Below are 16,820 nucleotides of genomic sequence, written 5' to 3'. Positions count from 1 at the left end.
AACTTCTAAAAATGATCATATTTTAAATCTAACAGTAGACTTATAAAAAGTGAGTATCTGATTGTTTTCAACCTTAACTTTTTAAATTGTTTATTACTTGCTGTGGCTTCCTCTGTTGTCATTTCATTTCCATCATGACGGAAAAAGTCAACCTCATTCCTTTCGGAATCAAGATTTTTAACATGTTTTTCAATTATCCCATTTCATGTTCTACATACATATATTCCTCCTAAGAGCCTACTACAACTAGGAATATTAGTTTTAGAACTGTTTCTTACCTGCTCATCATGAATTATAACTAATTTTACAATTACTATGTTTATAAGATTTCCAATACTTGAGTCCTTGTAGATTGCTGCAACCTGCAAGGAAAAAGTATAAGATTTGATGCCTAAAATCAATATTTTTTTCTCAAAAGGAAATTAAAACCAATCTGACAGCATCAATTCTCCAATTCATTTGCACACTGTATCTCCCAGGGAGCTTTTCATAAACCTTAAAGCTCAGGCCACATCCCCCCTCCTCAATGAAATCAGAAGCTCTAGGGTTGAGACACAGGCATCAGTATCTTTTAAAACTCCCTGGCATTTTTCTGATTCCAATGTGAAGCCAAGTTTGAGAAACAGTATCCTTAATCTTGTTGCTGAGATTAATCCATTGATCAGCAGCATCCATATCACCTAGAGCTGATTAGAAATACAAATTCTCAGGCCCCACCTGGACAAGTGAGTCAGAATCTTTAGTTTAATAAGATCTTCAAGGCATCTGAATATGGATTGGGGCTTGGAAATACTGTTCTAGATGATTCAGCAAAAAATTCACTCTATTCTGTGTCACAATCCACAATCTATGTGACCAAAATACTCCATAAAAATAAACACATAAATTTTACCTATTCTTTGGTAGTTTTACCTAATCTTTCTTGCCATGACTGGGTATTTTCAATTCTGAATATGCTTATGGTTTTTAATTGCTTAGCACCATTAGAATCCATGGAGACAAATTCATCAAGAATCACAAAGAGTCATTAGTTCAGTTCAGTCACTCAGTCATGTCCAACTCTTTGTGACCCCATGGACTGCAGCACACCAGGCTTCCCTGTATTATCATCAACTCCTGGAGCTTCCTCAAACTCATGTCCATCAAGTCAGCAAAGAGCCACAGAAGAAGTCATAGGTCACAATCTGGTCTTCCACTCTCCAAAACTGGAGAATGCCACTCTACAAGGGACTCTGCATGGGCTCAGTTTGTGACTGATAGTGAAAGTGTTGTACAATTCACCAATTAATATCCTCCTCTTACAGCCACCATGGAGGTTGCCAGATAGCAAGAGTGTATTCCATGACCTTTCTGGAGCTGGGCCACCCATGCGATGAAAATTGCTTCTGAATGTGGATCACCATCTCCTGGACCACTGCCCAAACCAAGACAGCAATTCCTTCAGGAGGTGCCACTTCTTTCATTTATTTAATTAATATTCAGCAAATATTCCTTTCTTTATTGGCTACAGACCCAGAGACAGGGAAGATGATCCTTGACCTTGTGGAGCTTACAGTTTCCTAGAAGTACCAATAGTGGAGCTCTGATCCTATCACCCAAAGTTGCTTCAACATAATGAATAACATGAGAACCATCGGAACCAGGCCCAAAAGCATCTCTGGAAATGCTGACCCTGTAGGTCAGCATGAACTTAAATAAAGTTTCTAGCATTTTTCCTATTGTTTTAGCTGTACAACCACAAGCACAGATTGACCATCTTTACCTGCAGTGATGCCTTTTGTTCTAGCATTTTTTGGCAAGAGAGATGGTCACCCCAGTGGAGATAAGAGTTCAGTTAAACAGAGACAGGCAGATGACTGGCAATTTCACACTGGTCGGCTAGTATTGCAGTATTGCTCACTTTAACATGGCAGCTGTGGAAAAATCTATGGCTGAACTAATATAGAGAGAGTTACATGGAAAACGAGCATCTATTGTAAAAAAACAGAGTATACCCATATGTGTGCCTTCTGAGTTATCCTCTGACCATGTGAGGTTAAAAGTAGATGCTTCCCTAAGTCAAACTAGAAGGTAAACAAAGCACCTCAAAGGCAAGCACAAAGGCTCTTTTAATGAAAGCCAATTGCGAAGACTTGCCACTGGTCAGCATGCATTCCTGGTCCTCCAGAGATAAAAGCTTAGGCACTTAGCTTAGGCACATCTAAATGGCTAATTTCTCTACGCATTGCCTGAAATGTGCTGCCTACAAATGGCAATCTGGATACATAATATAAACTATAAAATAACCACAAAAATGTTTTCCGTTTCAGAAGAAAACAGATGCGGCACCTTGATTGACAAGAGACCAAGCAACCAGCTAGAATTTAGAAACACGTTCCCAGTGTTTTGATACTGTTTTTTTAAATATATTACTTCAGCAAAATTTCTGTTAAAATTTAACTTTAGGAAAAAAAAATAATTCAAGTAATTATGCAAGATGGGCAATGTTATGAAGTAGAGTCCTTTTAATTGCAATGTTAACTGACACTTGTTGATAACACCTAATTACCAGGCTGCTATAAAGATTAAATGCGATGGTGTACAGAAAGCATTTAGATCACCAGAAAAATAGCGCTGATGAACCTATTTTCAGGGCAGGAATAGAGACATGGACATAGAGAAGGGACTTGTGGACATGGGGGGCGGGCAATGGAGAGGAGAGGGTGAGACAAATCGAGAGAGCGGCACCAGCACGCGTACACTTCGGTAAAACAGAGAGCAAGTGGCCAGTTGCTGTCTGGCACAAGGAGCTCAACTCAGTGCTCTGTGATGACCTGGAGGGGTAGGAGGGAGTGATGGGAGGGAGGCTCAAGAAGGAGGGGATATATACACACATATAGCCCATTCACTTCATTGTACAGCAGAAACCAACAAAACCTCATAAAGCAATTATACTCCAATTAAAACCAAATAAAAGCAACAACAATAAAAAATAAAGAACACTAGCTATTGTAAAGAAAAGCATTTAGATCAGGGTCTGGGTCACAGTGATCAATGACAGCTATTATTACTACGTTCAGAAGAAAAGGCATATGTTTTATATAATGTTTATTCTAGTTCATGTGTTTCAAATTAGTTATCATAGAATGGCAAGTTGAAAGCAAAGGATCCAAAAGCTTCACAGTTTTATCTTTTTCAATATTTATTAAATATCTACTGGCTTACCTAATACCATTAAAAATTCAGTCTTCCAGGGGTAAAAGACACAGATGGCTCAGTTTAAATAATTATTCATATATGCCCCCCAAAAATCCTCAGAATGGTATTTTCTAAGTGTATATAAAAACACTAAAATGTCATGTTTCTATATATACTTCCGTGTGTAAAACAGATAAGCTAGTGGGAAGATAGCATAGAGAGTTCAGTTCAGTGCTCTGTGACAACCTAGAAGAGTGGGATGGTGGGGGTTGAGAGGGAGGCTCTAGAGGGTGGGAGATGTATGTATACAGATAGCTGGTTCACATTATTGCACAACAGAAACTAACACAACAGTGTAAAGCAAATACACTCCAATAAAAATTAATTAAAATTAAGTGGCATGTCTCTTCAAGGTCATTTTGCTTATTTAATTGTAGACACTTACTTCTTACTGTTTTATGTATTGACCTTTATAATCTATGTGCTCACACCCTATACATATATATTTTTTACAGTATTTGGATATTTAAAGGTGCTTTTATTGAATAACTGTTCAATTAAGCTGAATGGTGAATCAGGCAGGTAAGTGATCAGAAGACCTACTTGTTATTTCAGAAGCTTTTCTAATTATCATGACAACATGCTTCTCTTATCCCTAAAACTGCCACCCCATAATAGGCCACCACAATGATAGGGTATCATGTTTGCAACTTCCTCATAAATACATAACTAGAAATAATATTTATTGAATATTTACTGTGTGTCAGATGTGATCTAAGTTTTAAATGTATTAATTCATTTAATAATTCTCAACAAATTTTATAATGAAACTATTGTGTCCATTTTACGTATAAGAAAATTAAGGTAGGGAGAAATTCATAACACACTCAAGGTTAGGCGGCTGGGAGCAACAGAGTAATTTCCACCCGAGGTAGTCTAGCTTCAGCTCTGACTACTTTGTCTGATCTTATGAAATTTCAGCACTCTACCCTAAGTACTTCCTAAATAGCTCTTGGCACAAACGTTATTTTAGACCCTGACATGATTCATGCCCCACCCTGACACTGTCCTGCTAGTTACTTGACCATGGCCTCAGAAGTCCTACGCAGACAGGAGACCTAGATTTCAGCTCTGGCTCTTACTAGTTACAAGCCAGTTGTCCAGCTCTGGAAATAGATTTATCTACTTTTTATCTCAATACCCCCCACCACACTGAGCACCAAGCACCCTTGGTCACAATGCCTTGGTGTATTGGATTAGTATTCACCAGAAGCTGTTGGGAAAAGGGTGCGAGAACATTTGTTTTAAAGAAAAAAATTTATTCCACAGTTGGAGAAAAGTTGAGTAAAAAGATATCTTCATGGGTATCTTGGAGTAGATAACTCTTAGAGTGGATAACTCCATGGATAACTCTTCATGGAGTCTTGGCTAGGCTAAGTCTTGACTAGCCTTGACTAGTCTTGACATGCATAAATATTAAATGTACGAGAGGTATTTATTATATGCAGCATCTTACTCAACTGCCTGGCCAAATTCTCTTTTCCCCTCCATCAACAAACCACAGGACTAGTATCCCACCCCACAGACTATACTGTAGAAAATACTAGATCAGATTACTAAGGTATATTTTCTGTTCTATAAAACCATGTAATATTATTATATATAATTGTAATCACTCCATTTTAGAGTGCTATGCATTTGGACTTTTATTGATCCAATTAAAATGTGTTCAATCCTTTATCCTGTAAGTGATTTTTTTTCCCTTGGCATATAGAATTCATATTGATTTACAGGCCTCATAAAATAGTAAACATTGCTTCATAGATAATTAGCAAAAGGAAAAGAAATGCTATGAATTGTTTAAATATTTTAAGAAAATCTCAGGCAACATACAGTTCATGCAATATGTAAATTATATCTCTATTAACTGACTACTATTTTGAAACACAGCTTCAGCAAATGTTCATAAATGGCATGTTTAGAGACCACCTTTTTTTTAAAGCCATTTAAAAAATTAAGATAATCGACATATATCAGTATATTAGTTGTAGGTATACAATGATTTGATATATATGTGTATGTGTGTATGTGTGTGTGTATTACAAATGACCACTACAATAAGTTTAGTTAACATTCATCACCATATATAGGTGTATTTTTTTTTCTAATAAGGACTTTTTAGATCTACTCTCTTAGCAACTTTCCAATACAAAATACAGTGTTGCTAACTATAGTCACCATGCTGTACATTACATTCCCAGGAGTTATTTATCTTATAACTGGTTATTTGTACCTTCTGACCATCTTCACCTTTGAAGTTATCTATAAAAAACTGATTTTGTTACATAGATCCTTACTCATCAGAAAGATGCTATTGTTTTTAAGTTAGAAAATGACATTCCACATATGTCCAAAGAAAATATATGCAAAGAATTAAGAACAGGTAGAGCACTGAGTTGAAGGAAAAGGTAACATAAAATGGTTGAATGTGATGTACGAAAGCAAATCACTAGTTTTTATTCTAATGTGGTTGAAAATTTTCCCCATCCTAAATAACATCAGTAAAGACAACTCAAAGAATTGAAAGCAATGATATTAAGGCAACGTAATGTAGGTAAAACTTTCTAGTTGATAACTGCTTCTAATAGCAACTGTGTTTTTAAAAATAGGGCTAATTCCTGACAAATGATGCTCTTGAGATTTACATTATTAAATCTGTAACAAGGTGAATATTATCAAATCAAACTTTGTAAACAAAAGGAGTGTGGAGGCTTCTGACAATATTTCCAAGGTTTATTAAACAGTTGACATGCAAGTCATTGCATATCAAAATAAATCTGCTGAAAAAAGTAATTTTCCTAATTTAAATACTACTTAATAGTTTAATAATGAATTTAAAATGACATTTTAACCTGATAATATCACCCAAATTCTCTAAGGAAAAATTTTAGAGTAGCGAAAAGTTGAACATCTCTGCTCATTTAACACACACTTATTTCATTAGGTGCACTATATACCACAAATGTGTTTTTCCCAGCTAATTTTGATGTTATTTCTAGAAACTCTTTGAATAGAGATCACTAAGCTATTTTTACAACATGAGTAAAGCACTCTAAAAGGTGAATTAAATCACACGTTATTTCTATATCCACTGCACTCAGCTATTGTTAAAATGTTGAAAGAAAAGGAAAAGTTTGAGAAGATAGCAGAATTGTTTACTTTGTATGGGATGAGTTAAGGTAGATAATCCCCTCTCTAAAGTATGTATATAATCTATCTGCTCAATGCTGAAAGCATTCAGCAGTCTCCCTCACTATATCTGGAGCTCAACACAAAATCTCTTTCGTCACTTTGAACTTTTCTTTAAATGACTCTCAATCATATTCCAGGTGTAAATCACATGTTCTTGTCTTTTTCCTAAGTTACTATGACCAAAAAATATTACCAATACACCAAGTGTGTCTGAATAAATACAGTTAATGTCTCTTTAAAACTCAGGACATACACAAAACTTGAATGGCTTATTCTTCAACTGGCAACATTTGGAGACAGTTTTGGAGAGACAGCATTCCTCTTACTTCTTTAGAGCAATATGGAAATGGACTTCACAAGTGCAGATAAAACAAGCTGGATTATATTTGACAAGTCTCCATGTAGTGTGACCAACTGTCCCTGTCTGCTTAGGACTGAGGGATTTCCAGGGATATAAGATTTTTAATACTAAAACTAAGAAATTCCCAAGCAAAACAAGTCTACTGATTTTCTCCAAGTTTCTCTTTACCTTTAATATGGTTTACATCTACAAATATAGCTACAGCCACTATTGTTAACTAATAAAATAACAATGCACGTCCAAAATCATAAAGTCTGCTGACTTTCCTATGCTGCTAAGTCACTTCAGTCGTGTCCAACTCTGTGCGACCCCATGACGGCAGCCCACCAGGCTCCCCCTTCCCTGGGACTCTCCAGGCAAGAACACTGGAGTGGGTTGCCATTTCCTTCTCCAATGCATGAAAGAGAAAAGGGAAAGGGAAGTCGCTCGGTTGTGTGCGACTCTCAGCGACCCCATGGACTGCAGCCCACCAGGCTCCTCCATCCATGGGATTTTCCAGGCAAGAGTACTGGAGTGGGGTGCCATCGCCTTCTCCAATATCCTTATTTAAACACTTAATGAAAGAAAAAAGGAATAGAGAAAACAAAAAACCCAGGTAATCTGAAGTCATCTGAAATCGGACCTCTGAAGAAGAAAGAAAGTACGTATAAAACCAAAACTACCTCAAAAGGGAGGTTTATCCTCCTAAATTTTTCCTCCTATAGTCCATGGGGTTGCAAAAGAGTCGGACATGACTTAGTAACTAAACAACAACGTCTATATTTGGAATACCCCCCTATTCCTCAACTGTGGCAATATTTCCCTATGAATGAAAGCTAAACACAGATTAACTGACAGCATCTACGAACACTTCATCTTAACTGAAATGGGCTCTCCTAATGGAATTAAACATCTAGGGAATGGTACGGGCATGCATAGGTCTGTGGCTTCAAGCAATCTCAAAACCAGATTTACTTTCCATGATGGCAGAAGGTTGACTTTGTCATTCATGAACTCTGGTTTTAAAACCCCCATGGACAACTTCACAAGGTACATCACAATATCTTCTAATTGATACTATGATTATAATGATTTTAATCATAAAATACATATGACAAAACTTTTCTGAGGATGGTACCATCATCAAAACTGTATGTAGTTATTCAAAAATTACTTTTGTGTTCCTTTACCTCTTAGAGTCAGTATTTCCAAAGCACTGATACAGGAGTTGTCATTTAACATCAAAACCTGCTGTACTTATAAAATCTAGTAATTTTCTTCACTATCTCTATCACCTTCCCAATTTTCTTAATGAATATCTTCTTCAACCATATAAAATTTCCAAGTTTAACCTACACTATTCCATATAAATGATGTAATTTCCTATATATCAATCAGCATCCTCCATGTTCCCATTAGAATCCCTTCACAATGAGCATGCCACTGCTGCTGCTGCTGCTGCTAAGTCGCTTCAGTCGTGTCCGACTCTGTGCAACCCCATAGGCGGCAGCCCACCAGGCTCCCCTGTCCCTGGGATTCTCCAGGCAAGAACACTGGAGTGGGCTGCCATTTCCTTCTCCAATGCATGAAAGTGAAGTTGCTCAGTCATGTCCGACTCTTCGCGACCCCATGGACTGTAGCCCACCAGGCTCCTCCATCCATGGGATTTTCCAGGCAAGAGTACTGGAGTGGGGTGCCATCGCCTTCTCTGGAGCATGCCACACCAGTATCTAAATAATTATACATGTAGATAATTATATACATCTAGATAGTTACTTCAGATTCAGAGGTTAAAAAGTAATCAGGATAAATCTGTATGTAGAGCTGTGTTGGCACTTTAAAAATTCAATTCAAGTCAATAAAACACATCTACACTTCACAAATTTCAAAGCATCATTTTAGATGATATGTTTGTTGCCCATTATAATGTCACTTATTCTGAAAAAAGTATTAGCTTAATCATTTATGTACTTATTCTTTTACTAACTATTGAGTGCTCATTTCATACCAGATACTTTGTTTAGGCAGCAGAAGCAATGTACTGCCAGAACGTATAAGAATTTAAGATAAAATGCTGTATGTAAGGAAAATAACAAGGTCTTAGGATCTTTTCAGTCACAATGAAGTTGATCGGAAAGTTCTTGCTAAGTGAAATTTATAATAGATGTGTCCAGGTCCCATCTTTCCAGCCAAGCAGACCTTAATTCCCTCCCTGTGAATATGAGATATGATCCAATATCCTGAATGTGTATAAATAGAGGAAACTGTACATTTCATCAGCTAAACCAAGATACTCCTGAGCATGAAAGAGCTGCTTTCAGCAGTTACTTCAAAAGAACAGGACTTAATCCAGGAATGTCCCAGACAGTAGGTACATGTGTTATATATTTGTGTGTGTGTGTTAGTCCCTCAGTTGTGTCCGACTGTGTGTGACCCCATGGACTGAAGCCCACCAGGCTCCTCTGGCCATGGAATTCTCCAGGCAAGAATACTGGAGTGGGTAGCCATTCCCTTTTCCAAGGGATCTTCTCCAAGGGATCTCTCCCACCTGGAAATCAAACCTGGGTCTCCTGCCCTGGAGGCAGGTTCTTCACCATCTGAGCCACCAGGGAAGCCCGTACATACGTGTATGTGTGCCTATGTACTTTAGTGTATATAGAGTGTCGCTACCAGCAGAACTGGTGCTCTTCACTAGCACTAGAAATCTATCCATATGCCACCACTGCTCAGTAGAGACGTTAACATCAGATCACAAGTGCTTATAGTTACTGTGCTCTTACTGTTCATTGTTGCTGCTCAGTCACTAAGTGGCTGACTGACTCTTGTGTCTGACTCTGCGACCCCATGGACTAATGCACACCAGGATTCCTGGTCCTTCACTCTCTCCCTGAGTTTGCTCAAACTCATGACTGTTGAGTCCATGATGCCATCCAACCATCTCATCTTCTGTCACCCCCTTTCCTCTGGCCCTCAATCTTTCTCAGCATCAGAGTCTTTTCCAACAAGTTGGCTCTTCATATCAGGTGGCCAAATTATTGGAGCTTCAGCTTCAGCATCAGTCCTTCTAATGAATATTCAAGGTTAATTTCCTTTAGGATTGACTGGTTTGATCTCCTTGCTATCCAAGGGACTCTCAAGAATCTTCTCCAGCACCACAGTTTGAAAGCATCAATTCTTCAGCACTCATACTTTACGGTCCAACTCTCACATCCATACATGACTCCTGAAAAACCATAGCTATGACTTTATGGACTTTTGTTAGCAAAGTGATAAAAAGATTAAAAAGTCTCTGCTTTTTAATACACTGTCTGGGTCTGTCATAGCTTTTCTTCCAAGGAGCAAATGTCTTTTAATTTCAAGGCTGCAGTCACCATCCAATGATTTTGGAGTTCAAGAAAATAAAATATGCCACTGTTTCTCTTCCCTTACTATTTGCCATGAAGTGATGGGATCGAAGGCCATGATCTTAAGATTCGTCTAACATCCTAAGTTTGTTAAAGCAGCTCTATTAATAATAGAGCTCCTTTTATTACCATAAGTACCTTTATAACTTAAAATATGTGTCCCAATTTGATTTGGTGAATGCAATAGTAGTAAAATTAGTATTCCCTCCTTCTATACAGAAACTATTAAAAATTCAGATTCAAAGGGCAAAAGATCAATTCTGTCACTAGGGGGCAGAAGTCATTCACATGATGAAATCAAGATTGAAGCACTTTCTGTAAGCGGTTTGTTTAAAAGGTTTTAGATTTTTTAAAAATTGTCCAAGTAACAGAAGGCAACACTTGCTTTATACATCTATATATTTAAATTTCATTCAGATATTTTGGCTTAAATGTAAACAATTTGCTTACATCTAAAGTTTGGGGAAATTTTTAATTAAATATGAAAAAATATTATGTAAAACATTTTAGAAAATACAAAGGGCCTGTTAAGTTTACTTACAATTGACATCAGAGTTAGTACGTAGTGCTGCAAGTTCTGTCCATGGTGATGAACCATTTTAGAGTCAGCTGTAACCATAACTTCCACGTATCTTGGATATGATAAAAAACGTTTCTTCCTGGAATGCAATTGACTTCTTTCATCTTCCAAAGATATATTTTTTGAAGTGTATCCTAAAACTCTCTCTTCCTTTATATTGAGATTTTCATTAATGTCGCTGTAGTTATGAAAGGGTAGAGTAGTTTTCTTTATTTCACTTTCTGGTGGGGGAAGAATATAATAATATAGAGTCATTAAATTGGATGTGACTCAAAATGTTGCACAGAATAGAAGGGCCAAAAATATTTAATACTTTTACAACTGCTTCCAATATGAAATATAAGGACAAAAAATTTATTTTAAAGTCTTACACATTATCATAAGCATTACTGTTACTCATAGTAATATAATGTCCACATTTTCATATATTGCACTAACAAAACCGTATATAAGTCTTACTTTAACAGCCATGACTATTCAAAATGTGCATTAACCACTGGAGAGAAGATAAAAACAAATCAAGGAGAACTTAGGCTTTTTTCAGTAGGTAAATTGGGTCCTCAAGCCGCTGACTGCATCTAATCTCATTGCAGAGAAATTATATTTTATAGGATAAAGCTTCATAAAGTAGAGAAAACAAATATATTTTTTTGTTATGCAACATCAAAAGAGCACCAAATCCATATAGCAATAGATGGCTTTTCAAATCCAGAAATTCAAAGGTTGATGTAAATTTTGTAATACTTGATTATATAAAATACCTGATTACTTTGATTATGTTTGTTTATATATAAATACAGCATTAAAACTGCTAAAACATTAGGGATTATTACGGCAATCACTTTAAGTCCTTCTATAAAAGTTACTTCTAAATTCATGATTATTTGTGCTAATGGAAAAAATTTCATCGGCAGCTTGAGTGTTTGTTTTATTTCCTTCTCCTTCAATTTATTCCTCTACTCTCTTTCTTATTTTTCTCTGCTAATTTTTCTGATAATTGTTTGGTGAAAGTATTTAGAACAGGAAAGTGGATCAAAGCAATCAGGTAAGAAGAAATAAAAGGTCCTGGATAGTTCATAAGTCAAATCATCAATACTACAACAATCAAGATTTAGTTGTATTACAAGGATTGTGAAGTCGCTCAGTCATTTCTGACTTTGTGACCCCATGGACTGTAGTCTACCAGGCTCCTCAGTCCATGGAATTTTCCAGGCAAGAGTACTGAAGTGGGTTGCCATTTCCTTCTCCAGGGGATCTTCCCAACCCAGGGATTGAACCTGGGTCTCCCACATTGCAGGCAGACGCTTTACCATCTGAGCCACCAGGGAAGCTCAAGGATTAGATAGAATATAAACCTGTATTACAAAAATAATTCATTTCCCTTAAAATTAGTAGCAACTCTATGGTTGTAAAAAATGAAACTAAAGTCCTTGAACAATGTTTCTACAGATGAACTGCTTTTCCTAATTTCTAAAACTATCCTGCCTTTTAATATTACTACACTGTTAAGTTTTAAAATATAGCTCGAGTCAACCACCAAAATGTGCTGTGCTGTGCTAAGTCGCTACAGTCGTGTCTGCAAGGCTCCTTTGTCCATGGGATGCTCCAGGCAAGAATTCTGTAGTGGATTGCCATGCCCTTCTCCAGGGGATCTTCCCAACCCAGGGACTGAAACTGCATCACTTACATCTCCTGCATTGGCAGGCACGTTCTTTACCACTGGTGCCACCTGGGAAGCCCACCCACCAAAATATTCATGACTAATTATTTGACCCTGGAGAAGATCCTAGATATATCTGATATATACAAATCCCAGTGTTATCAGGAAAAAGATAAATATTCATGTTTTTATTATTTGTTCACTCATTTCATTCATTCACAATAAACTGAGTAACTGCTCAATGTCAGCAAACATCAGAAATTAAGCAGAAAATAGCATCTAATAAAGTTTATACTCTAGTGGGAAGAATAAAAAAAAAATGAACACATATCGAAGGACTTAAAGTTATCTCAAATTAGTCCTTAAATAACAATTCAACCAAAAGTTTTAAAAAATGACTCTACCTTAACAAAATGGCTAAAACTTAAAAGACTGATAATACCAAGCATTGTCTCAGCCAATTCAGAATACTATCTGGCAATTTTTAAATTACACATGTACCTATCCTCACGTGAAGTCACTCAGTCATGTCCGACTCTTTGCGAACCCATGGACTGTAGCCTACGAGGCTCCTCCATCCATGGGATTTTCCAGGCAAGAGTACTGGAGTGGGGTGCCATTGCCTTCTCCAGGGGATCTTCCTGACCCAGGGATTGAACCCAGGTCTCCCGCATTGCAGGCAGATGCTTTACCGTCTGAGCCACCAGGGAAGCCCTGCAACTACAATCCTGATACCTAAAAGAAGGAAAACATATGTCCAGAAAACACTAAGAATGTCCATAGCATGACTTGCATAAATGTGAATGGAATAACCAAGAAAGAAACCTTTACGTATATGGTCAAATGATGTTTGACGAATGTGCTAACTAAGGACAGCCCATGAAAAATGAATAGGTTCTTCAACAAATGGTGCTGGGACAACTAGACATGTCCATGCAAAAGAGTGAAATTGGACTTCATCTTACATCATATATAAAAGTTAACTCAAAATGGATTAAGATCTAAAACAACTTTGAAATTCCTAAAAGAAAACAGAGGAAAAGCTCCATGACAGTGGGTTTGACAGTGATTATTTGGATATGACACCAAAGCTCAAGCAATAAATGCAAAAAATCAGACAAATGTGACTGCAAACTTTAACATGTATGTGCATTAAAGAACACAATCAAAACAGTGAAAATGCAATGGGAAAAAATACATGCAAATCATATCTGATGAGGAGCTATGGAGGTAATACCCACTGCTGCTAAGTCACTTCATTCGTGTCCGACTCTGTGCGACCCCATAGATGGCAGCCCACCAGGCTCCCCCATCCCTGGGATTCTCCAGGAAAGAACACTGGAGTGGGTTGCCATTTCCTTCTCCAATGCATGAAAGTGAAAAGTGAAAGCGAATTCGCTCAGTCATGTCTGACTCTTAGCGACCCCATGGAATGCAGCCTACCAGGCTCCTCCTTCCATGGGATTTTCCAGGCAAAAGTACTGGAGTGGGGTGCCATTGCCTTCTCCCACTACACATATACAAATATATATATATATATATATATATATATGCTTATAACTCAATAAGGGCTTCTCTAATAGCTCAATTGGTAAAGAGTCCACCTGTACTGCAGGAGACCTCAGTTTGATTCCTGGGTTGGGAAGATCCCGTGGAGAAGGGATAGGCTACCCACTCCAGGATTCTTGGGCTTCCCTTGGGATTCAGCTGGTAAAAAAGCCACCGGCAATTGCAGGAGACCTGGGTTCAATCCCTAGCTTGGGAAGATCCCCTGGAGAAAGGAATGGCTACCCATTCCAGTATTCTGGCCTGAGAATTCCATGGACTACATAGTCCATGGGGTCGCAAAGAGTCAGACACAGTAAGCGGCTTTCATTTTCATGACTCAATAAAAATAACCTGATTTTTTAAATGGGGAAAGGATGTGAATAGACATTTTACCAAAGATAAAAAATGGACAACTGCATATAAAAAGATGGTCAATGTTACTTATCATTAGAGATATGCAAATCAAAACTACAATGATATATCATTTCAAACCCATTAGGATGGCTAGTATTAAAGAGAACAGAAAATAATAAGTGTTGATGAGGATGTGGAGAAACTGGAACCTTCATGAACTGATGGTAGGATTATAAAACAGGGTGCAACCACTATGGGCAATAATATAAAAGTACCTCAAAAATTTATATACAGAACTACCAAATGATCCAGCAATTCTACATCTCAGTACATATCCAAAAGAATTAAAAGCAGGGTCTTGAAGTAATATTTTCCCACTCATGTTCACTGCAGCATTATTTACAATAACCAAAAGGTGGAAGCAACTCAAATATCTATTGATTGATAAATAGATAAATGAAACACAGTATATATAGAAAATGGGTTATTCATCTTTAAAAAAGGAAATTATTACATTCTCTGATATGGATGAATCTTGAGGATAGTATGATAACTAGAAATGAGCCAGCCACAAAAGTATAGATACTATTTGATTCTACTTATTAGCGATCTAAAACACTCAAAAATCATAGAAACAAAATTGAATGGTTGGTTACCAGAGCCTGTCAATATCTCCACCTGAGATAGCCCCCAAAGTTCTGTCCAGCCTGGGTGCTACAAAATTAAACATCTCACTGGTTAATAGTAAGCTAAACAAGAACACAATTGAAGAAGTACTGTGGCTTGAAGGAGTCAGATTGACAGTAAGTTAGAATAGGTGACTCTGTGTAGGCTGAAATAATGAAAGAAAGAAAGAATTCCAAATTGGAATGAAAACATTGGATAAACAATATACACAGAAAAAAAAAGAATCCTTAGAACAAAAAAATATACAAATTCAAATTAAAAATTCAATTCTGGAGTAATTGTTTTAAAAAGGGAAAAACAAACATTAAGAAGATATTATAAACAACTTGATACAAACAAATTAAGAAATGTTTTCTAGAACATTTCTGGAAAAAACATAACTTATCAAAACTGACCCATGAAGAATTAGAAAGCCTAACAGTCACATAACTTAAAAATATTGAACTCTAATCAATTCTTCCCCAAAAACCCAGTCTCAAAGGGCTTCACCCGCAAACATGACTAAGTACTTAAAGAAGAAATAGCACTACTTTCTCAAAACTTTTCTAAGAATTTTAAAAAAGGGAAAGATCTCAAACATGTTTCATCTGTCTTTGAAATGATGATATATCAGAATATATTCACGACCTTGGTTTTTGTTTGAGAAAGGACTTTAGGACACAAAAAATACTAACCAAAAAGACTATTCATTTGAGTAAACCAAGACTTTGAACTGTGTTCACCAAACAACATTATTATGGGAAAAGGAAGAGATATCTGGAATAAATATAAACAAAGGACTTATATACAGATTATATCATTAACCACTGCAAATAAGAAATAAGATAATAATAAAAATAAGGGAGACTTGAATACCTCACAAAAGGCAAAATTCAAAGGCATAAACACAGGAAACAGTACCAAAAATTACCAATAATCTGGGAAATGCACATTAAAACACAATGAATTTAACTATATATCCTCCCAAAAGGCTAAAATGAAAAATATTGAAAATAACTAGGCATGGTAATATAATCTGGGGCTCCTGAACCTCTCATATACTGCTGGAGACAGTGAAAAGTGGAATAATCACTTTGTAAAATTTCAGTGGGCTAAGAAGGAATTGGGATATGTGACATAGCTTAGTGCAAAAAGGATACAATTATTACATTCCTTTAAAATCAGTAAGTATAGGTATGCATATATACTGCTGTTAAAATAACCACATTACCAAAGGAAAAAGATACTTAGTACAAATTCTAAATTCAAAGTGTTGTGGGATGACTTAAGAATAGAAAAATCAGCAAAAGTAAGGAAATAGAAAAAAAAAAGAAACTGAATAAAATTAATATGAAATACAAATAACACAATGTATATTGTCTATTATAAATAAAGTAGAGATAATCCATGAACAGCATGGGTTTGAACTGTGTGGGTTGACTTATACATGGATGTTTTTCAATAAATATGTACTATGGGACTATGATCTGCAGATCTGAAGACGCAGAACCACAGATATGGAGAGCCAGCTGTAAACGGACATGCAGATTTTACCCTGAACAGGGTAGCCAGCACCTCAAACTCCTTCCTTGTTTATGGGTCAACTTTTCATTTCTAACAAATTTATTTATATTAACTCATCAAATTTTTGTTTAGTCACTAAGTCATATCCCACTCTTTTGCAACCCCATGTACTGTAGTCTACCAGGCTCCTCTGTTCATGAGATCTGCCACACAAAAAGACGAGTGGGTTGCCATTCCCTTTTCCAGGGGATCTTCCTGACTCATGAATGGAAACCACATCTCCTGTACTGGCAGGCAGGTTCTTTACCACTGAGC

General features: G+C 36.7%; 1 protein-coding gene across 1 annotated transcript in view; it reads right to left on the bottom strand.

Annotated features, from left to right (window-relative positions):
• ADAMTS20 (ADAM metallopeptidase with thrombospondin type 1 motif 20) overlaps nucleotides 1–16,820 on the bottom strand; it is a 201,577-nt gene that overhangs the window by 141,312 nt on the left and 43,445 nt on the right. Inside the window, exons 4-5 of the mRNA XM_018047904.1 lie at nucleotides 10,715–10,974; nucleotides 279–362 (exon numbers count right to left, since the gene is read on the bottom strand). Of these exons, the coding sequence (XP_017903393.1) occupies nucleotides 279–362; nucleotides 10,715–10,974 (344 nt within the window). The remainder of the gene's footprint in view (nucleotides 1–278; nucleotides 363–10,714; nucleotides 10,975–16,820) is intronic.

The sequence above is a fragment of the Capra hircus genome, chromosome 5 (assembly GCF_001704415.2).
Source record: "Capra hircus breed San Clemente chromosome 5, ASM170441v1, whole genome shotgun sequence".
NCBI classification, from domain to species: Eukaryota; Metazoa; Chordata; class Mammalia; order Artiodactyla; family Bovidae; genus Capra; species Capra hircus.
This window is presented reverse-complemented; position numbering and strand designations above follow the sequence as displayed.